The sequence below is a fragment of the Centropristis striata genome, chromosome 10, assembly GCF_030273125.1.
Source record: "Centropristis striata isolate RG_2023a ecotype Rhode Island chromosome 10, C.striata_1.0, whole genome shotgun sequence".
NCBI lineage: Eukaryota > Metazoa > Chordata > Actinopteri > Perciformes > Serranidae > Centropristis > Centropristis striata.
The window spans coordinates 26,829,151-26,852,505 of NC_081526.1; the positions used below are offsets into that span (position 1 = coordinate 26,829,151).

At 38.6% G+C, this 23,355-nt stretch overlaps 1 protein-coding gene across 9 annotated transcripts in view; it reads left to right on the top strand.

The window, feature by feature from the left end:
- The window catches only part of stxbp5l (syntaxin binding protein 5L), a 177,452-nt gene that overhangs the window by 133,077 nt on the left and 21,020 nt on the right, over positions 1–23,355 (top strand). For 2 of the 9 annotated variants that reach the window (XM_059343455.1, XM_059343456.1), the window contains exons 18-22: positions 4,540–4,691; positions 8,420–8,488; positions 9,710–9,775; positions 16,243–16,347; positions 20,566–20,619. In XM_059343455.1, coding sequence (XP_059199438.1) covers positions 4,540–4,691; positions 8,420–8,488; positions 9,710–9,775; positions 16,243–16,347; positions 20,566–20,619 — 446 coding nt within the window. The remainder of the gene's footprint in view (positions 1–4,539; positions 4,692–8,419; positions 8,489–9,709; positions 9,776–16,242; positions 16,348–20,565; positions 20,620–23,355) is intronic. The other 7 variants (XM_059343461.1, XM_059343463.1, XM_059343459.1 and 4 more) reach the window with 4 other exon arrangements.

A 23,355-nucleotide genomic window follows, 5' to 3' on the forward strand; every position in this document is an offset into this window, starting at 1 on the left:
TGTTGTTATGCATGAAGGAAGAGCAGTACACACCTGAAGAAAACACTAACTGGTCATGCTTGTGTTTATGTATGAATAATAGATAAAGCTTACCAAAAGTGAGGGCTTAAAAGCATTTGGATATTGGGATGTGGGGCGGGGGTCTATGGAGTACCACATTCAGAACCACCTTACAGCAGAGTCCAGTTGGTATCAAGATTTTGTTCATTCCTGAGCCTGTACCGAGCCATGAGTGGGCTAAAATATCATAATTTCTGTCTACTTCCTGTCTTTTGTATCTTTGATTGACATAGACATTTTTTTTAAAGTACCTTATGATGCCTTAATAGTAGGGCCGGGACTCGATTAAAAAAAAAATCAAATCAATTAGAGGCTTTGTAATTAATTTATCAAAATTAATTACATTTTAATTGCATATAAATATTTGACCTGAGAACAGTGAGAAGTAATTTTTTTCACATGGATTTTTAGTATACCATTGAATAATGACTGAATACATAAGCTTAAGCAACAAAAATATTGTTTATTTTTGTTCAAGTCCAACAGACCAGTGAAATTTTTGCCATTAAGTGTAGCAATAGCATATTTAGAAATATAGCACATTTCAGAAATTCAGGTAGCCTATAGGTAGGTAGACCTTCTGTAAACTGTGAATTCCTTGTTGCATAGCAACACAACCATGCTCTTATCGACGCTTCCATCCGTTCGTTTTTTGTAACAAAATGTCCCATCATCCACGGGGCCAACCAAAGCGTCTTATCAGCTTCTTCCTTCATGTTCACTGTGGTTTGTTGTTGTCTGAACTCATGAACGCTAGTTGGTGCTCCAGTATAATCGGTCCGCCTGAAACTCATCATGTGAGAAACGTTCCGCGGTGCAAAAATAAGTGCGATAAAAATGCGTCAATTTTTTTAACGCGTTAATTTTTGTGTAATTAATTAATCTTAATTAATGCGATAAAGTCCCAGCCCTAATTATTAGTGTTTTATAACACAACACAGCCTGGGGCCGTACTGCACTGTAACAACCTGTTCTGAAGCATGTGTACTGGGTGTTGTCTCTTGACAACTCTCACTCTCACTTGAATCCTGCACAGTATAACATTAAAAAAAGCATTATATTTTTTCTATGGATCAGTTTTCAAAATTAAAAAATATGTATCTCTTTTGAAGAGAAGTCCTTTGACAGGAAGCCAATAAAGTTGCCTCTCTTTGAGATCCCTATGGGTCAAGGCAGAGCCGTCATTTGCCTTTCTTCTCTAAAGCTATTCACAGCTTGAATAGAAATGCAGGAATTTTTTTTTGTTTGTTTAGTTCCTTTTTCTTTAGATTGATATTAATGTGGTGGATGTGGTGAAGTGGTGACAGTGCATAAAATATAACACTCGAAAGAAGCAACACACAACACAACACAGTAGTGAACAGCAACACACAACACAAAGGCACCACAGGAAGAATTTAAACAGCAATAAATCACTGCCACATGAATGTCTTTCCACATTACTAAAGGCACCACAAAGGCACAAGGCTGTCTCCTCTGGTCACCTTCATGGCAACAATGTGTGTTTGAAAGCATAGGTTCTCTGTTGTTTACCCCAGACAGTCTTACTAAATGTTTTGCTTAATTTACAAATGTACGTAGTGCCAGAAGAGACCCAGCTGACAGCTTCAGTGTCATAAAACAACTTGCTAATGCTGCAGCTAGGGCTGGGCGATAATTCAATACAATAAGTTGTCGTCTTTCATTGGCATCATATCGTGATAAAAACAAATATCGAGATATCGTGATACAGAATGACATTGTCTAACTTGATAGTAACACACATTAGGCCTGTGTGATATGACAATTTATATCACATAAACAATATAAAAATGCTTGTTGTATATATTTTCTAGAATGTTTGTATCGCGATGTCAAAAACCAGCGGATGGATTGAATAAGGCGAGGTTTAAGTCATTTAGATTATACTTTATGTACTGATCCTTGCAGGTGGGGGCAAAGCTGGAGCGAGCCATAGAGGTGCTGTGTACTAGGGTTGTCACGATACTAAAATTTTCAACTCGATACCAATAGTCAGGAAAATATTCGATACTCAATACCATTTTTGGTACCACAAGGATAAAAACAAAGACCCTAAAGATCCTATTAACAAGGAAAAATGCAACATGTAAAAATTTACAGAACCACAGGTTAAATATTTATAATAAAAAACAGTTGATAGCAAGCTTCAGGTCTGAGGTAGTGCAAAAAATGAATAAATACAATAAACAATAACAATTAGAACAATATTTTGAGGTTGTATGCTGTACACAATATTAGGCAAACTTGATAAGTTGACTTTTCTCTGCTTCATTCTGGGACTTCAAGAGAGAAAATAACACTTTTCAGTCACCAACATTTATGTAAACTTATTAACTCTATGCTTATGTATACTGACACTGTGTCAATTAACGTAATATGGGCATACTACGTGCCTGATTTATTTATTTAATTACGTTGTTTATAATCATTAACGTGAATTAATCGGCCTTTAATTGCTAGCTGCGGCTAATGGCTAATAATAACACAGCCAACATTAATGCGGGCCACCGGCCACGATAACGTCAGTAATAGGTCAGTTTGAAACAAAAGGTCGGGGGGGTATCGATACTTTTGAAAATGAGTATTGTATCCGGATACAACATTTTAGTATCGATACTTTTTTGAGTATCAATACTTTTGACAACCCTACTCTGTACAGAGTAAACACAACTTTACCATGTAGTTATTTCATATGGACATTTTCATTGAAATAAAGGATTAAGAAACATGCAAAATAAAAACAGCTTTACATTGTTTCTGGTTTCTATTTTAGGCCTCCTGATCCCAAACTTACAGAATAACAAAAATCTGTATACGACAGAAAAGAATTTTTTTTTGCTGATTTTAAATTTACTTGTCAACCTTAACATATGTTATTACCAAATTTATCGTTTTGGTGGAGATAAACTTGTAAGCCAGAATAAGTTATGAAGGGTTACCGAAAAAAAAATATTGTGTCGGTCAACACTGTGTATTTGACGTCTTCAAGCTGAAGAAAGCATTGCATCACTAACCCAGGAGGAGAATGAGTGTGACATGGATTGTTTGACAGGCTAACAATTAGGTGTATATATCAATACAAATCAATGATATCAATAATATCCACAATGCTTACATTTTCAGAAGGCACCATATAAATTGCCAAAACAGCCTTTCAGTTCCTGAAACCTCTGATAAAAGTCTTAAAGATGGCTTGAAAAATGGGTTCAGGCTTCATCACAGCCAAATCATATGCAGGAGATAGATGATGACAAAGTGTTTACCCGTGTTGAGAGATGGGGCATAGATAATTTATTAACCGAATAACCAGAAAACATGCTATATCGTGATATATATCATTTTTGAGATATTAAATTACCTATTGGGATAGAAGATTTTGGCCATATCGCCCAGCCCTAGATGCAGCTTGTCACTTGAAGTAGTCTTCTCTTGGAGTAGTCTTCTCTTGGGTAAATATATGTCAAAATAATGAAAGTTTTTACAACTGGATTCCATTTGGACATTCTCAAATTGCAATTCAATGGTGAGAGGGAAATTGTAATACATGGCTAGACAGACTGTAATATGACTCTGTCTTTACCAACACTTTTCTTAAGCTGTCAAACCTCGATCTATGCATGTCACCATGCCCGGTAATGTCTCTTTATGCTGTTTGTGTTGTAAGGCTCAAGCTGTATTTAAGTGTCCCTTTCACTTAAAGGCTGGACATAAGGCCCACTTCTGTCATTGCACTTGGTTTCTTAGAGTATTCTGAGTGGTGTGTTTTCAAATGTGTCAATCATTCCTGGTATTGGAATTGTTGTTTACATCGACAACATGACAAACGGCCCTTTTTCCGGCACTTGGTAAAATTGTCCAAATGAGAGACGACACTGTGGTTACTGCTGTCACGACCTTAATTATCTGATCATATGACAGTGATATAAAGCGAACCAGACATCTACATAATGGACAAAGGAGAGCGATATTGACTGGGCTGCGGCACGTTTGAGTGACATTTATGTATCTGCCTCACTCATTTTAGTAATTTGTTTTTTGATAGCTGGATTGAAAGACCCCTAAAAGAGAAATTTGTTCATGAGTTGTCTATTTCTGGTTAGTACCTGATCAACTGGAACAGCTTTTGTACAAAAACAAACAGAAAAATGTCTGCCAACAAGTTTCTCTTGATCAGTTAAGCCAGAGGCTCTGGAGCAGCCAGGGGTAGCAGGTGGCAATGGGGCTTATGGGAAAACTGGTATTAATATTCAAAAACAGCAGCAATAGCTGTGAGATAAAGACAGGCTTTTGTTGACAGTAATTATACTGAAATGTCACAGTTAATTTGACAGTGTTTGATAGCGCTGCATGTGGCACCTTTAATGTCAATGAGAGTAACCTGGTGAAATAAATCTGAATAACGCTGTTTCTACTCCCTGTAACTTGTAGCTTCCCTACTCCCTGTGTTTGTGTGTGCAGTTTGGCGTTCGGAAACTGTAATGGCCTAGCGGTGGTGGACTACTTGCAGAAAACCATCCTGTTGTGTATGTCGACACTGGATCTGTATGGAGCTGCAGACCCATACCAGCGCCTTACTCGCTCCCCCCGCAGGAACAGACAGTCCACCTCAGGTAGCACACACACACACACACACACACACACACACACACACACACACATTCTTGTACTTCTATCTTTGTGAGGGCCCTCATTGGAATAGTGAATTCCCTTGCAAGGTTATAATAATTTTGATTTTTTTTCTATTCTCTTTTCTAATTTTTCATTAGTTTTAGTTTTAATTGGGTTGTGATTTTTTGTTTTCAAATTCAGCTCGTTCTAATTAGTTTGAGTTTGTTAGTTTTAGTTTAGTATTTTTTTTTTTTTATGTTATAGTTTTAGCTTAGTTTTTATTAGTTTTAGTTTTTTTTTAATGGGGTATTTGTTGGGTGGGAGATTAAAAGAGGTCACGGTAAATTTAGCCTTTATTTCCTTTGTCTTATCCATCTTCATTATGTATGAAAAAAGTTGACAAAGACGAAACTAAGGACATTTTCACGATGATTTTAGTTAGTTTTAGTTAGTTTTGTAACCACAAAATACCGTTTTAGTTAATTATCATTTTTTAAGCATAAACCTAATTGTGACCGTTACCCTTGGAACAAAGACTGAAATCTCCAAAAAGCCTTTAAAGAAGTGAGGACTGGCCGAAATGTCCTCACTTTGCAAAAATGTTGGTTAAAAACGTGGTCCGGTCCTCACTATGTAGGAAGTACAAGAACACACACACACACACACACACACACACACACACACCTTTTTGGATCCTGCCCACACACACATGCACATATACAACTAACATTCCCTGTGCAGCCACACAATAATGCGTCAATAATGTTACATAGCGACTATCATCTATTTCTATTCTCCTGTCCTCTCTCTGTCTTCCTGTTTCTCCCTCTTCTTCTTTTTAAGGTTGGACCGATCTATCATCCAAATATGATCGATCTTTCATGAGTGATATAAAAGCAACAATGGAGGCTGGATTATTTCCTGTAAAGTTTATCAATACCACTGCTCTCAAACCCTTAACATGATCAATACCTTTTTTTAATGCCTTCCCCGGCACATTAGGGACATTTTAATCAGATTCCACAGAAGCTGATGATTCTTATTTTGATCCTATTTTCAAGAGCAGAAGGTAACTAAACACATTTACTGGAGGATCACTATTGGTTCTTGTTTCTTTAATATTATAAAAGTTTATTATAAAAGAATATGAATATTTTTATTATTAAAGTTATAGGTAGTTAAATACACTTCACTAGCTAAATGTTTCTGTTATATATTTAGTAATAAAAATACAATAATAAAACTTCCAGCCCTATACTTTTGATACTTTTTTCAGATAATAAAATACGTCCCAACTCTTTTTTCTAGAGATAATAAGATTAATAACATTAATGATAATATTAATAATAATATTAATAATAATATTAATATTATTGAGTATTTTATTGGCTTATATTTTTAACTTAAGTAAAGAATATGAATAATGCTTCCACTTCATTTATAATAATACAATAAATAATAATAATATAAAACAATATAATACAGGATGTGGCCAGTCTCCTTAAAGAAAATCTTTACTTTTCCTACTTACAATGGTAACTTTTATTTTTAAAGTAGTTTTAGTAAAGAGATGACTGGTTGTTCTGTATTAGACTCTGTATTAGACCATAAATCAAAAATGTGTCAAGTGCTTGTGGAAAAAGGGGACGAGAGAATATAAAACAAGTAAGGAAAGGCAAGACAAGTAAAAAGGCTTGATTGCCTTCCTGTACTCTGCAGTTTTTCCTTTAGTAAAATTAAGTAGGTTTCAGTCTTAATGTCAACTGGTGGAAAACAGGGGTCATCAACTACATTTGTCAAGGGGCCAAACTTTTTCTAAGCAGACACTGTTGGGGCCAGCAGGAGGCAGTTCATGGGAGAGTGATGGTTAAAAACTGTGAAACGTTATTATAGATAAATATGTCAAATACCAGAACACATTTTTCCCTCCTCACATTTTCTAAATGTATAAGGCTGTTATTCTTCAGTTCATGATTGCTGTTCTTTTTTACCCTGATAGACATAAATATCTCAAGTTAACATTTAATATTTGTTAGTATTTGGAGACACAAAAAGGGTCAAATCAGCTATTTGTACAAAATTTAGTCCATAAATTAACACGTAAAGATTTAAAAAAATGTTAAAAATCAGTGGAACCTTCCTTTTCCCCTCTCTTTTCTCTTTTTCTCTCACACAACATACAAAGACAATAACACCCGTCCATCTCAGTCTGCCTGTCACAGATCTGCACTATGATATGAAGTGCATGTTAACAGACTGCATTCCACGTTGGCATTATTATGCATGTTGTCATTTGATTTCTCTGTCCTTTCTGTTTTTAGTCCTGCTTGAGCATAGATCTGTAGTGAAAAGCCACAGAGGTCTCGTTGTACTTTCTGACCCCTGCCCTTCTTTTCTCTGCTACTGATCTTGGCTAGTCTCTTTTTATAGTTTGTTAGAAGATATTCAGCCCCACCATACATAGATTATTGTCTAAAACACAAGCTGCACCATACTTACTTGACCCTACAGCGACCTCTGGATTTCAGGGCATTGCAGCTCCAGTGGTTTAATATTTTAGATGTAATGTCCTTTAAGCAATTTAGAGTACTGAGCTCTCTCATTACATAATCCCCACAAGTCTAGCTGAGAATGCTTTACAGGTATTTGAATTTGTGTGAAGGGGAATATTACGGTAGATGGAGGGATGACTTTGGGTTTTCGAACCTACTTTCTTCATTTGCTGTTGCATAAGTGCTTTTATTGACTACCACAGCACTTACCCAACTTCTTCTTTTGTAAAAGTCTGTCTGTGTTGGGTCTTTAAAATCAATTTGGAGATGGAAGGGAGAATAAAAACAGGCAACTGTGCCCTTTTTATGTACCCCAGGTGGTGGTGTTAGGACGTCGAGCACCTGCTATGCTGGAGTTGATATAATTCTAAAGACAAAACTTTAAAAACACATTCAAAAGGCCAAGCAGAATACACGGCGCTCTTTAAGCTGCTGGCCTGTTTTCTGTCCTTCCCACAACATTTATAGCTGTTGTCACCACACATATGTGTATGTCCATACTATATATATATATATATATATGTCAATCAAATTTAGTGTATGCATTTCATGAAATTACGCTTAATTATTGATGATTGAAGGTGTGTTTCTTATAGTGTGAAACATTAATGTCAGGACAGTAGACACAAAGTATATGTAAAGCAATTATTTGATGCTACAAGAGACTTATTTGGATGCTGCTTTGTAAATAATGATATGTTGCCTGCTAGCACAGCAGTTCCTGTACAAATGACCGTTCATATCAGCGTTTCTTGGGTTTAAAGCAGTAGCGGGTATATCTTGTCTGTCCTCCCCTGACACTAACTCGGTTGCTGCTTGCTCTCACTTTCTTTTCCACTCTAAGCCTGTGTGTTCTTCTCTCTCCCCCTTCCCTCCTTTTTCCTCCCCTCCCTTCCCTCCGTCCTCAAATGTCTCGACTCTATCCATCCTTCCTCTCTTACTTTTCCATCACATTCTCTCCTTTACTGCTGTCTCACCCCTCTACCACCTCTTTCTCTTTCCCACCTTCCTGTCATCTCTCATCTCTCCCTGAATCTCTTCCTACACTTTTCACTCTTTTTTCTTGCCCACTATCCTTTCCTCTACTCCTTCCTTCCCTCTCCTCCTCCTCCTCCTCCTCCTCCTACCTTTTGGTGACTCTGTGGCTGCTGGTGTGGGCATGTGGGCCTGCCTGACAGAGTTTTGCATGCGTGGCCTGTCTAACTTTTATTCAGATTCAAAGAAAAGGATTCGTACATCCTATCAGAGTAAGTCGGGCCTTCCTAAAGGCTGGGGGACTCTGTGTTTGTGTGCAGGGGGGTGGGGGTGGCAGGGGATTGGGGTAGTTTTGTGGTCGCCACAGGGACTGGAAAGGTATAACGTGGATTGAAAGCAAAGGACAAACTAAAGAGATGATTGGAAAGAAAGTGGTTCTTTCATATCTATATTTTGCCATATAAAACAGAGCTGGCCTATTCCAGTCATGTCCAACGGTATGTCCTTTGCAGAGAGCCACTCCTTTGAGTCTGTTAAGTAAGGGCAGTTATAAATAATATATGATCCATGTGATGTATATTTTAACTGAAGTGTAATGGGGTGAATAAAGCCTGGTCATCCACTGGGCCTGGTGAAGCTAAAATGTGTTCTTTTGGATGATGATTACAAAGGAATTCTTAATTTTATACTACAATAAAGGTTTAATCAGAGTCCCTTTCAGTGTCTTCAATCATTTGTAAAGCCAGTGTAAACGATTGAGGCAAATTTGCATTAACAAGTTTTGCTGGAAACTTTTTCTGAAGAGAAATAATTAATTTAATCACAATTTTTCGAACCGTGACGACTCAGTGAGGCTGTTAATGAAGCACTAATGAATGCGGCTTAAACACACCACATTTGTAGTCAGACTAAAAAAGAGAAGTATTTGTGGTGGTTTTAAAAAGAAGATAGATATGTCTTCTTATTCTGCCCTGTGCTTGCTGCATGTGACCAGATTTGATCAGATCTTGATCAAATTTGTGTTTGTTCTGTTTGGTATTTTGATTGTATTATGACATTTAATCATGAGATTTGCACTACATACTGTACAGAATTATTGTCATGTTGGCATTTTAATGCAAGCTGGAAATTCTAAACAAAAGTTTATATACTGTGCATTGAACAGATTGTAGTGCAGGTCACATCAGGTTTCAGCCACTGTGCTCCAGGAAGACAAAATAAATCCTAAGAAACATTCACAGGGGAAAGGTAAATAGCAAATGTCAAATCTCCCTGTAAAATAACAAAATAATGATAAATACTATGAGTCTTGATCAGAGATAACAAACCATAGATTGTAGAAGACTAAATAAGTGTCATTTCTTGGGGCTCTGTGTGGCTGACATCAACTAAGTTAACTTGTTAAAGCTGTAAAACAGACAAGGTTTAAATAAACTGAAGAAAAAAAACATGTTCTACTTTTTCTTCCCCTTGGCTGCCATTGTCTGCGGCAGGCCTTACTGAACTTTCTGACAACCAGCAGTCCATTGACATGGAGAGAAGCAAGTCGCCCACCTCAGGTAACCTGCTGACACGCAGACACACACACTACCACGTCCACCTTCCCTGTATGGAAATGTACTTTTTGATTGGCACTGTGAAGCCCTGCTGGGATGCTGTTGTTTGTAAGTGAGAGCTATACCTACAGTATGCAGCCTGTGGACCCCTCACCCATCACCAGAGCCACTTCACCTGATGAGAATGGCAGCTGTTCAAAATGGAAACTTGTGTTTGAGATTGTAGCATGGACGTGTTGTATTCAGAGTTTTGAAAAAAAGTGCAAGACATGATGGAAAATCCATTTCAGTGGAAAGCTGTTGGTGAGAAAAGTAATGCGGTTATCAGACAGTTTGACTGCAGTATACTGTGGCCTATCTGATGCATTTTGTCACAGCTTCCAGCTGCTTTTCCTCTTTTATCGCAAAATGAATTCACAAAGGTAAGCCAGGGAGAAGACTACACTTTTCATTTGCTCTACCTCTTTCTTCCCTGCTATGATTTTTTTGTTTGTTTTATCCTGCTGTTCTTAGTCTCTTGGACTTAGTAATATATCCTGCCACTGCTGTGAAGCTCCTGTAATAGTGAAAAGTAGCCAGCAGCTCGTGTTTGAGAGAGAGACAGAGAGCCAAACATAAGAAAGCACTGGCTAAAGAACATGTCCACCTTAAACCAATGTTGATACAGACAGCTGACAGCAGTAGTGATGACCTGCAGTTGATAACATATGGCATAGGCTGCATCATTTTTATAAAGTCAAGGCTTAAATATCGGAGATCAGAACAGAACAGGCCACACAGCTGTTTAAATTATGTATTTATATCATCCATTATATATTCAAAAACCTCCTGCTTTTAGTCATATTTTTGCTGGCATGTTAGGTGTGGCACTGCTTGGCTTTCATTAAATGCTATAAGATGTAAAATATAATGAAATAGCCTCTTGAGAAGGTAATGATGTAACGAAGCATATCATGTAAATGTCCTTAATATTTGTAGTTGATGTTACTTGAATTATCTTGTTGAATGCTTTTGGGTTTTATGATCAGAGATACAGCACGGTGGTATTGAAGTTGAATGCTGCAGAGTGAGAGAAAGAGATGAGGTTTTAACTGTGATATTGTTTATAGTAGTTGAAGTTTGTGTGGTTTGAGACAGGGGAACCGAAAAGAGAGTGTGTTTGTGATCGCAGAAGAAAGAAACAGAAATGCATAATGGAGGAGAGTAAGATGAGAACATTTTCCAGCAGGCGCTGTTGTATCTTTTCGGGGGAAAACACTTCATCTCAGCAAATTCGGAGCATAAAGGTCAAGTGTAGAAAGTGTGTAAGTGTGTAAATCTGTGCTTATGACACTGCCAAGCAGGCATGTTGTGTCCTCTAGGCTCAGTGTGCTTTATCACGCTTTAGTTTCCAAACGATTAACTTTAAACTAAAACTAAAGGGTGAAGTTTCTTCTATGTGACAGATAGTAGATACACTAACTGGCTTAGTATAATAAAATAAAATTTGAAAAAACTCCCACCAACTGTGACATGTATGAGAAGAACCTTTCAAATGTGTGCTTTTCAAATGGTTTTCAACACGAATTTAACAGCATCTTTTGAACCTCCAGAAATAGCACTCTATCTGTGAAACCTGCCAAAAGAGAAAGAAAATAATATGAAACTTTAAAACTCTTTGCAATTTGGTAATCCAAGTTTTGGAAAAATGTGATCCTAAATGGAGGATTTTTTTGGAACTCGAAATACTGTGTTTTTGAACTAAGCAGAGATACAGTGAAACTGTGTTTTTCTCTCAAACAAGGATGGGCCACAGCTGATCTCTATGCAATAAGACATCATTAGCCAGTGATTAATTCTTACATTTATCCTGAGGAGTATGTGAATGCTGGGGCATGAGAGGGGTGCATAGTCTGATGTGTTTTACAGAGAATAAAGGCCCTGGGGTTTTGCCAGCACTTCTTACGCTGCTGAAGAAAATAATTTGACAGGTTTCATGCCACCAAGGGCACTGCTGTTACCTACTTCCTATCTGGCAATGCACCAAAGCTTTAACCCTGTCCTGCTCCATGTTGCTTTGTCGCACTGTGCACATGTGGGGCTTATGGGTCCAATTGCTTTAATGACTAGTTTTCTCGCCCCTCACCTAAAACTATGTGCAAGGGAAACCCTCCCAGAGTCACAGGGACAATGCTCTTCCCCCCAATTACCTTTAAGTATAGGTGTGTGATCTCTCCTTTAGGGACAGGCAGGAATAAAACCACATCTGTTCTAGATGACTCCCTGACATCTCACTGTGGAGGTGTTTAGAGCATGTCCAACAGGGAGGAGACCCTGGGGTAGACCTTGAACACACTGGCGGGATTTTGTGCATCCCTTGTTGCCTGGGAAGCCCTCAGGTTAACCCAGGAAGAGCTGGAATGTGAAGGACAACTCAGTTGCTTTGCTCAGCTTGCTGCCAGCACAATCCTAATCCAGCGGGAAATAGATGGATAGATGGACTCAGATATTCAAGGTTCATTACACTAACCATTGTTTAATGTAATGTATACACAGGGCATGGTTTGTTGCCGAAATCAACCAACAGCATCCTGGTTTATCAAACTTTAGTCATGCTTTTCCATCTATCAGGTGAGCTTTTACAGGCTTGTGCAAAAGTTCTACAAATAGACAATCTTCATGATATACCAATTGATGCTTATTTGCATGATGTCATAGGCATCTTGTTGCCCAGTAGTATAAAAACACCCCTGCACTGTATCCACAGGATGCTAAATAGTGTGACTTAACAATGATTCGATGACTCATAAGTCACTCCGTCAGGTCCTGAGATTTTTTGGCTTTCAAAACATTCTGCTGCTTCGTGACGGTTCCCTGCAAGCAAGTGAGCAGTATTGTTACTTTTAAACCATGAAGGCAGAAAGCTTCATTTCCGTCACCAATCCAGATAAAATGGCTAATTGAATGGCCAAACAGAGATATATTAATCTTTCACTTCCTCCTCCTTTTCTTGCACTCATGAAACGGATGTGCATGTTTTGTTCAGTTCAAGTGAATCTATTTGAGACAGTTTGTGATTAAAAGCTATACAAATGAACTGGCCCTGAAGTGACTGGCAGTATTGACTTTACTGGCTATGTTGCATGTCCTTGTTTGAGCTCCAACGTGACTTATTATTCTACATTTGAGCATCTTTTAGATAAAGTATGAATAATATTTTTCACTACAAATTGTGTTGTTTAATGTCTGCCGTCTGAGCACTTCCATGGTTTGCTCTGTCAGTATTGTCCATGAAGCAGATATTGGTTGTCTCTTTAAAAGCTGTCCCTTTTGTCTGTTCTTGTTCTTTGTACTCTCCAGTATTTTTTTTTTAGCCTCATAAGGAGAACATAAGAAGAGAATAACAAAACCAGGACAAGATGTTCTTTGCTGTCTTGGCGGTCTATCAGCATTGTGATGTGGACTAGGTCATGGTCATTCTGTCCCATTACAAGCCTGTCATTTTCTAATTAGAGAGATGGGGGAAAAGAAGAATTATGGAGAGATGGATGAAAAGCATAGAGACAGACACAGCACGACACAGTGTGATCATGTGTCTGATTCACTTACACAGAGAGGGAAAAAAGGCAGATCTGTGGAGCTGTTCTATTGAGCCGAGTGCCGTTTCAGAATTACAATCTGCAATCAAGATGGAAATGTTAACGGTGGTTAATAGCAGTGCTGTCCAACTTGAATCTTTCTGTCAGCTTAAAGAAAGTCTTCATTATTAATGCAAGAGTGATGCAGAGTAGTTATGGCTGTGGACAAATGAGGAAGAACAGCTGTGCTTTGCCTGATAGGCGACGAATTCATGGTTTGTTTCCTCCTGCTGAATATCAACTTCCACCTTTCTCTATGGCCATTAGAGGCAGTCTGGCTGTCCCTGACACACCAGGTGTGCTGTGTCTGTTCAAGGCCATATACAGACTGTGGACAGCTTATTAAGGAAGCCAGCCATCGTCCTGATTTACCCCTTGTGTCAATAACTGCAGCCGTCTCTCTCCTCTCCTTCACACATCGTTCCCTCTCTTTTACCTGACCCTTTTCCTATCTTCCTTTTGTCATTAGGCCCCAGTAATTGGCCCTTCTCCTGCCTGAAAGCTGTCTCCCTTCACAATCCCTCCCATTGTCTTCTTTTTAATGTCTTGAAGTCTGTTGTTGTGGTTTGGGCTTATGTGTTACATTTCATCCCGGAGCTTCATGCCAGCCAGGTGTGGCTGTGGCAAAGCTTACTTGACCAGGCCCAGTTGTGAGATGGACTAACAAGCTGCGATGCCAGTGATCGGTTCCTGACCCGGCAGGATATTTTTAGCCGTGAATTGTCAAGGGAGAGAGGGAGGAGGTGATGGTGCCACCTGCTTCGTCCCATACTACTCAAGGTAGCTTGATAAAACTTAAAATGACTCTACCAACAGTTTATTTAACAATTAATAATACATAGTAACACTTGTGCATCTTGCTACTTATAAAAAATCTAGATATAATATGATAAATGAAATGATTAATTATGAATAATATTGTAAATGACAAGCCTAAAAATTGTCAAATGTGTTAGAGTTACTCAGTCAGTTGCACGTGCATAATAGAGAACAAACAAAATGACATATTTTTGTAGGCCAAGTAGTATCACCATGGGGTCTAATCAGAATTCTCCTATGGGATTTTTGCATTAGATGTTGGATCATTGCAGAAAATAAGCTCTTTGACAAACACGTTTCTGATGCTTACGTGTTTTGTTCAGCAGGATAATTGTCACAAATTAACACCACTTTTATTATGTTTGAAGTGTTAATGCAGCCGACAGAACGTTGTATAGTGGTATAGCAAACTACTCCACAGTCACGTGACTAGAACTTCACTACTGTTAGCTTCAGACGCTCATTGACAGGCTAACCAGCGGTATTGACATGCTAGCGAATCTGTACCCTAATTAATTGTTTATTAACATTATTTACAATTTACAAGAGTTTGCAAGAGCTCTGAAGAAAAGGGACCAGAGGCTGTGAGGCGGACTAGTGAGAGAGTTTCCGTCTGTGTCCATCATAATGATGTTTAATGTCCCAGACAACCGCTGTAGTCTCATTTTGCAACGTGTTAGCAACCGCCTTTTTTAGGACCCGTAAAAACTCCAAAATTCACAAGTGGGAGGAATTGCCAGCGTAATTAATGTCATACAACAAAACCTGAACCAATCTCTTCAGCTTGTGTTAACCACAGACCTTATTTCAGGCATCTAACCAAAAAAACTTTTGAAATCCTCATTGATTTTGAGAGGTTAGACCTCAGGGCGCTAAAATGCTAGCTTACTTTTGGGGTCTAAGAAGTCATTCCTGAGGAGCGCTATCATGCATGTCCGTTTTGGTTCAACGTTTTTGTGAATCAAGATGAGAAATATTGTAACATGTTTGAGGTACACATTATTTCTCAAGCTAATACTTTTCTCTTTTTTTTTTGGAAGTTTGGTCATCATGTTGGCTATTTGTAATGATTTTCTTAAATATCTTGAAAGACAATGATGCCATCACAAGGTAAATTAACGAAGTAACACTCAGTTGAAGCTTTTTCTGGTGGCATAAATATTGTAAAAATCACCAAGTAGGATACAGTAGTTCCAATTTTTTTTTCTGCAGCTCCCTTAGGTCCAGCCACACCAATATGGGTTTGTTTGTATGGGTCTGCCGCTAGTGTTCCAAGATAAAACATACTGTTTATCGAATATAAATGACCTTGCAAACATAATGTTTACTTAGCTTTAGATTTGTCGCTGTAGGGGTAGGAACAGCACTCTAAATAAAGTCTACACTGGCTGTGTGACGCCAACAGCCTGTCAGCAGAGCAAGTCCTCTGTCAGTGTTTCCACTAGTTCCAGACAGTCACATTTCTGCCGTCAGATGCTTTCCAGCCACAGCCTCAGGTGCTGGGCAACAAACATGAGCACTGAAAAACAAAACGGAAAGCCTATCGGCACTGTGTTGCACTATGTCTCTGTTAGGATGGCCAAAGTAAGCCTTCATTTCAGTTTCTGTTATGATCACAGCTGATGACATTGCAACAAATAAAGTTGGGGGACTGACTTCCTGTATGAAGCTGGTGGAGACTCTTAGAAATACTGGACCTTTAATTGTGGTGTTGTTAGAAGTACTGGTGATTGGGTGAAGTAAACGTCGTAGAAGTAGAAGTAGTAGTAGTAGTAGTAGTAGTAGTAGTAGTAGTAGTAGTAGTAGTTGTGCTGTTGTGGTTTGTGATAGCAGTAGCTGTTCTGGTGAAAACATTTAGTAATATTGCTGGTGCAATAGTGTGTTTCTTACTAACCCTTTTGTTTTCATAACCTCTCAACTGTTTTCCTTGCTGTTACCTGCAAGTCTCTCTTCTCCCCAGTTCACCCATTGTGTTTGTCTCTCCCCTGTTGCCCTGAAAAGTCTGTGTCTGTTCTGTTGGATCTCCTATTCCAGTTCATTACCCAACCTCCCTTCACAATGATCCACGCATCCTGCCAGAGCCTGTGGCCAGTCTGAGAGCCAGTCACTGCAGTCCAGTCTTTTACTTGCTGGACAATGGTAAGAGGAGGGATGTCTCACGGATCTCAGCCTCTTCATGGACGTTTGCTTGTTGTTTTTTACTGTATGGCAATAATGCAACAAGGGAAGGGGAGGGGATTATTTGGTTGTTTTTGGCCAGGTGGTTGGTTCGATGTTGCACCTTGCATGCTAACTCTGCTTCCACACTGTGAGCAACACAATCAGAGGTACATTCATCCCTTAAAGAGCTAAAACAAAATCATATTTATGTCAGATAGTTAGTGAATGTAAACAGCAAAGCAGATTTTATAGCTCACATGTGTTTTCATGTCATGAAGAGTGGATCTCCTTAGCAGGCGCAAAATGGACAAGAGGATAATTGCAACCATCCAGTGCTTTGCTGTTTTACCACATAATATGTAAAAAAAAAAAAAAGGTGCATCTATGCATTCCTCTTCATGGTTGATAGAAAATCTGAAACCAAGTAGGAGTGGCTACAAATGTGATATCAAAGTGAGTGTATAAAAGAAGTGGTTGTAGGCTACGTAATATTACCCATTGGCTTGTTGACTTGTTTTAAAGCCTTAAGGTTGGCATTTTTTGAGCCAGAAGTGGCCATATTGGGATACGGTTACCTGTCCGAAGGGGCCAGGTACCACCTAGTGAAAACTCAGTTAGCAGCCAATATATATTTACAAATTTGTAAAACTTGAAACAACTGATTGAGACCATAAACTCATTGAGAAAAAATGTTTACTGAGGTCACAAGTCAAGTGAGAAATTGGTCATTTTCTCATTGACTTCTATACAGTCAATGAGCCAGTGGAGTTGCCCCCTGCTGGCCAGTAGAATGAATGCAGGTTTACAGCATTACTGCAGAAGCTGTGTCCACTTCTCTTATACAGTGTGTGGGGAACAAAGGTGAGAAGCACCTGCATTGATTACTCCTACTGGCTGGTTAGCAGTGACACAGCAGTAATGTACATGGGCTTTCCCAACTGGGAGAAATCTGGGGAAAATCACACAAATAAGTAATACATGTATCACAAAATCATGTGAATATTTCAAAATACAATAAAACATATCTCATTTTTTTATCATCAAAGTGTTGAAGGTTCAGTTTTACTACACAAATGCAATCAAACCCTCTTGTATCCTGATCAGTCACAACAGAATGACCAATCCACCAAGTTGCTTGCAGTGTAAACAAGCTGACAGGGACTGTGTTTCTAGGAGTAGCTGTCTGTCGCTGCCTTGTCAATGTGTTCCATGCCTTTGTGCGACTGCTGGTGTTGCATTATCTCTCTGCCCCAGCTTCAGGGGGGTAGACATTGTGTTGTTTGTTGTATGTGCCAGATATGGGCTTTGAACATGGATCATCAGCAATACTGCAAGGCAGGCGGGCTTGGGAAGAGGAAGGGGTTGTATTCCAGCCGGGTACTTCTCCTCACTCGTCAGTGCCTCTAGTGCTTCATCCTCTTTGTGACGTCAATCATCGTGCCTTCACTAGAACCACACATCTTTGTCACTAAAAGGCAACATGCTACTTTACCGGACTGTGGTGCTCGGATTCTCTCTCATTGTGTCTTTCTGACTATGTGTCAATAAACCCACAAACTCATCTTGTAGTCATCTCGGCTAACATTCATCAGTCTCGTCAGTAACTAACTGCATGGTGCCAACTGTGTGGCCAGCTGCGGTGCTGATAAATATGACTTCAGCTTGCTTTGTACGTTTATCAGTGTTGTGGCCCGATCAAGTCCAGCATTAGCTCCATTTGTGACCTCAGCACTGTACATTATTCTGATCGGACAGAGTGCCCTACGCAAACCTGGGGAGAAAACATCAAAACGTTACTTTAAGTCATGCTAGCAGCGTGTGTGTTAGTCAGTCTTCCCTGTACACACATCAGGTCCAAACAGAAAACAATTACTAGATGGATTGCTGTGATTTGAAGCCAAATCAGCCACCATAATGTAGACATTTGTGGTTCTAAGGGAAATATTTCAGCAGCTATTGGATGGAAAATGTTAGCATGCTAACAGGCTAAGCTAATATGAAGAAACAGTTTGCCTGCTAACCAGCAGCATGTTGCTATTGTCACTATGATGTTAGTATGCTAACGTTAAGCCTAAACCTCAGAGAGCTGCTAGCATGGACAGCTAGCATTGCATTTTTTACCTAAGCTAACATCAGGCTTCATATTCAAAGGCATTGATCCCAATTGTATCTATTATCAGCCAGGAATGGTAAAATGTTTGCCCCTGGGGAAACCAAAATTTAAATCCAAAATATTTTGCACAGTTGAGAAGAAAAGCAGAGCAAAGTAGCTCAGTATAGTGCGTTGGATTTAAATTGTTTCCTCAAGCAAACATTTATTTTTACCAGACACACTGTAGACATCTGTTGGATCACAAAAAAAAACACTTTTAGTGTGCAACACACTGCTGAATACATAGTTAACATTTTAATAATAAATTCCCCCTAGATTTGCATAGGGAACACTATGTGACCAAATCACAGAGTAACATACGGACTACTAAGGTCACAGATGGGGCTAGTCTAACATAATGTGTTGTCATACAAGTGTTTTGATAGTGTCACATAAAGATACCGACAACAAGATACCAGCTTGGGGTAAGAGGTACTCCAGCCATTGAAAGAATACACATTGGTTATTTAACATAATAGAGTTACTTATTAATAATTAACATAAACGTTGTGGTCTTACTCGACCAAGTTAGCATGTAAATTCAGTAACCGTGTACTAAAAAGCAGGACAGCTGCCAAAAAACAAACATGAATGGATGTTTCATTGGTTATTGTTCATATTCATAATAAACAACCCTTCAGCTCCTCACATTAATCCCACCTGTTTATTACGATTAAAACACATTTTATGAAGCATTACTGAACTATTAAACAGACGAACATCCATGTGTAGCAGGTTTATTATGAGAACATTTTCTCTTCCATTGTATTCGTGACACTGCACATTTTATATGGCTGCAGCAGCATCTGGTCACTGCAGTTATGAAAGCACACACACACACACACACACACACACACACACACAGACTCACAGGGCTCATGTATTATCTCATTAGCAACACTTATCAGAAAGGCTTCACTTGTTCCTGGAAAAAAAACAGAAATTCATTGATTGAGGAATTCAATTAGAGCACCATAAAACTAATTTCCTCTACAATAAAGGAAATATGTTGTTTCTCTAAATGACCTTTGATACTGAGCAGCCTACATGGTCCTTCACAGCAAATAAACTGTAAAGAGGGAATAAACTATATTACATCACAGTAGATTAAAAAAGGTTCTAACATTTCCCTCCACAAGGCTCAAGGCCTCTGCTTTTCTTTTACAGTACACCTTAGCAGGATTGAAACATTTTTTTCAAAGGGATCCTCATTGATTCCTATGCTGAATTTGCCAAATTTAAAGTTATGTTCTGGAATTATAAATCATGATCATGTTGTTTTCCTCGTGGTCATGAAATTTATGAATCGTCATGTAAACACCATCCTGTGTTTTCCACGTCAAGTTAATCATTCAACACAAAGAAACAATGAAATATTGCCTTCTTTTTGAGGGGGAAACTGACTCATAACATCTCAAGTTCGACCTTTGCAGTGTTCTACTTACTGCAAAATGCTTGCAAAATGTTTTAACAAGTTATTTTGTTGCCTTCAGTGTCTGACTGTGATTTTATTTTATTTTTGTATTGGCACCCTGTGGTGTCACCCTGTTCATTTGTGTTCCTGTGTCAGACATCCCAGGCCTTAGACAATCTGATTTCACTGGCATATTTAAGCAGAGCAAAGATTTTATGCAAACTAAACCTTCAGATCAGATTTAAGATGTGTTTGAGATCATGGGTGCATTAAATATGTTTTTTACTTGTCTTGTTGCAGCCCAACAAGACAATAATCATTAACTGTAAAACAAAAATATCTAACTATCATATAGATATTGGGGAACACTGGCCTGGGACCATATCAGAGCATGCATTTTGAGATATGCCTGCCGTGTGCAACTGCACCAATTTGCATGTTCTGGTTCTTTGTTCATTTGACTGATTTCCATTTTGTTCGGTTAGAGTTTGTTTTTTATTTTGTTTTTTGCACTTTTGTTTGTCATTTTTTGACTTAGATTACTCCTCCTTTACTTTTTTATGATTTATTTATTTCATTTTATTATTTGAAGGGATTAACTGGTGTTTTGTTTCCTATTCTTTTGTTTCAGTAAAGGGACCCGGCAGAAAGTTAAGTCTGCCAACAGATCTTAAGACTGATCTTGGTACGGTAGGCGAAAGCCAGCAGTTTTCACTTGATTTCCTTTGAGTCATTTAGTTTCTGCTTTTATCATGTTTTCTAGGCTTTTATGTTGCGTTAGTTATTTTTATTGTCACTCAGACTTTCTTCTTTCAGTTTCCTTGTCACTCTCTTCTCTTGTTTAACCAGCTCAACTGTGGACTGAAGTCTTTGTCCATTTTGCCCCTTAATGTATTTTAATTTAAATCTTCTGTATTTGTTTCTTCTACATTTTGCAAGTGTTTATAAAGGTGATTTGTAACTCATGCCCATATTTAAATTTGAGGTTTTCTATCGCTATATCATGATTGGACCATCTTCTGATTTTACGCAACCTTTCCTCCATTGACAGCCTTGCTCTACAGTGATTGGATCACTCACTACCTCTCTCATTGTAACTGAATCATTTCTTTCTTGAACAGTCTTTTCTCCATTTTGACTGGATCATCCACATTACAGATACTGGGCGTCCCCCCCTCCCATACATCTCTACTGCTCTACATACACATCACAATCTCAGGTTTCCCTTTGCTCTGCTTCTGCAGACTGCTGCTTCACACATGCTTTCCCCTTTAAAAACTTCTGCTTCTTTAACATAAAAAAATGTGCAAGTTCCTACTTATTCCTGTGACTTGTCTCATTTAATGACCTTTCTTTATCTGACAGGTATTAAAATATGCTTCTTTTTTGGCCTACCATGTATTATATGTAGTTTAAGCAATAGTGACAGGGAGAATTGAAATGAAAGTAAACTTTGAAAAGACTAACCTTAAACTATGTTGCCTCGTCAAATGTTTAGTATGATCAAAAAGAGCGTTTTAAGCTCAGTAAACATTCTGTGAGGTTCAAACGCACCCTTGAAGTGTCAATAGGATGCATGTTGTCATTAAAAGGGGGAAATACTTAATTAATCTTTCACCTTCTTAATAGCTAAAATTAGAACACTCTGGGTTAAGACAACAAAATATTTGTCAGACCAGTCTGTTACAGAGAGTATTACTCTGTGTGTGTGCGTGTGTGTGCGTGTGTGTGTGTGTGTGTGTGTGTGTGTGTGTGTGTGTGTGTGCGTGCACTCTTGGATGAGTGCAGTAATCCATGCGTTGTGGGGGTGTGTGAGGGTACAGTGCCATTCTTTCTGCTATGTACCAGTTTCCTGCAGAACATCTCGGGGCAAACGACTGATTTTCTGCTTCTGTGTTTAAATTTAACACTTACAAATATTAAGATGCATTTACAGTTGTGCTGTCATATGGCTCTAGTGTTCGTTGGTCCAATATCACCTGGAGTTTTTGTATTCCTGCCTTGCCTCAGTCCGTCCTGCTGTGAAACTGGGCGAGTGTTGCACGTGGACTGGGTGGCACCCTGGAGTTTTTCATCTTCACTTTGAAATCGAATCATTTGTGCACCAGCTGGCTGCACAGAAATCCTAGATTTGATACGGCCGACATGTGATCGGTGCGAAATAGTAAGAAGATTGTGACAAGGGAACACTGTCTAGTGTTTGTACTAATTGGCACAATGTCAATTAACCTCATGCTTCATGAGTCTGTAAATAAGAGAATTTCAGAGAGGAAAGGTTTGATGCTGTCAACCCCAAATCGTTTTACCTTTGTTTTACTGCCACAGGGATGTCATTAAAGAAAAGGCCACTGTTTTATTTACTTGTTTCTCAAGACAAGTGAGAACGAGGGTACTCAGGCAGTAGGTATCATGAAGCTGTTAATTATACTGCCTTGGCAGTATTTGTGTCTTGCCGACAAAACTGTGGGCAACAAAGAACCGCAGAGTGCACCCGAACCACACAATCCTGCTTTTCTTTTCTTTGTCTCATTAATAAGGTTTGGCTCTAAACTAATTATTTTGCACACACACAAACACTGTGTAATAAGTATGGACAAAGCTTCCAACAAACTCAGTCCCTAAGGGGAGGCCATGTAATGCTACAACTCCAGAAAGAAACAAGTGTTTCCTGTCACCGCCATCTGTAACTGATTGTGTGGCCAAACCAACTTCACTGAAGAACTAATTTGCATCGGAATAAAAGAGCAGATATTAATTTTCTGTTAGATTCATTTTCTATTCTTTTGATCTTCACATTTTGCCGTAGCCAGTAATGTCACAAAGCTCCTGGTCTTAAGAATAAACAAACTGAAAACAAACAATTCAAAAAGGAAAAAAAAAGACACAAAGTGGAGATGAAACAAGCCTATTTTTGATTTTGATTTCCATATCTCTTTCCTGGCTCAGCCGGGATGAAACTGCACTCACAGTTTTCCTCTGCATTTTGCTCTCTTTTCTGTTGCCCAAGCATCTCTTTCTCCTCCCTGCTCATACTTACTTCAAACCACTTTCCAGCCCTTTGTCACTCACTCTCGCTTTCCCTCTCTCCCTCACCACCATCTTTCTGGTTGACAATCTGAGTTTCAACATCGGCTTGCTCCTCTGACACTGCAAAAATATCCATCTTCATAGGTCATACTGTTTCAAATCTGCATTTTTTTAAACAGTTAGCAAAAATCTCCATGTAAGGCGAGAAAGCTCCAGATATCTCCTTTAAAACTGCATGAATAAATAAAGTTCTCTCCCCTCACTTGAAGATTACTCAAATCAAATTTTTCAATTTGACTTAATGACTTTTGAAGATGGATATTGCTGCAGTGGATTAGAATATGTTTGAAAGTTTTATTTCCCTCCTTGTATTGTTTGCTAATGCTTTGCCGTT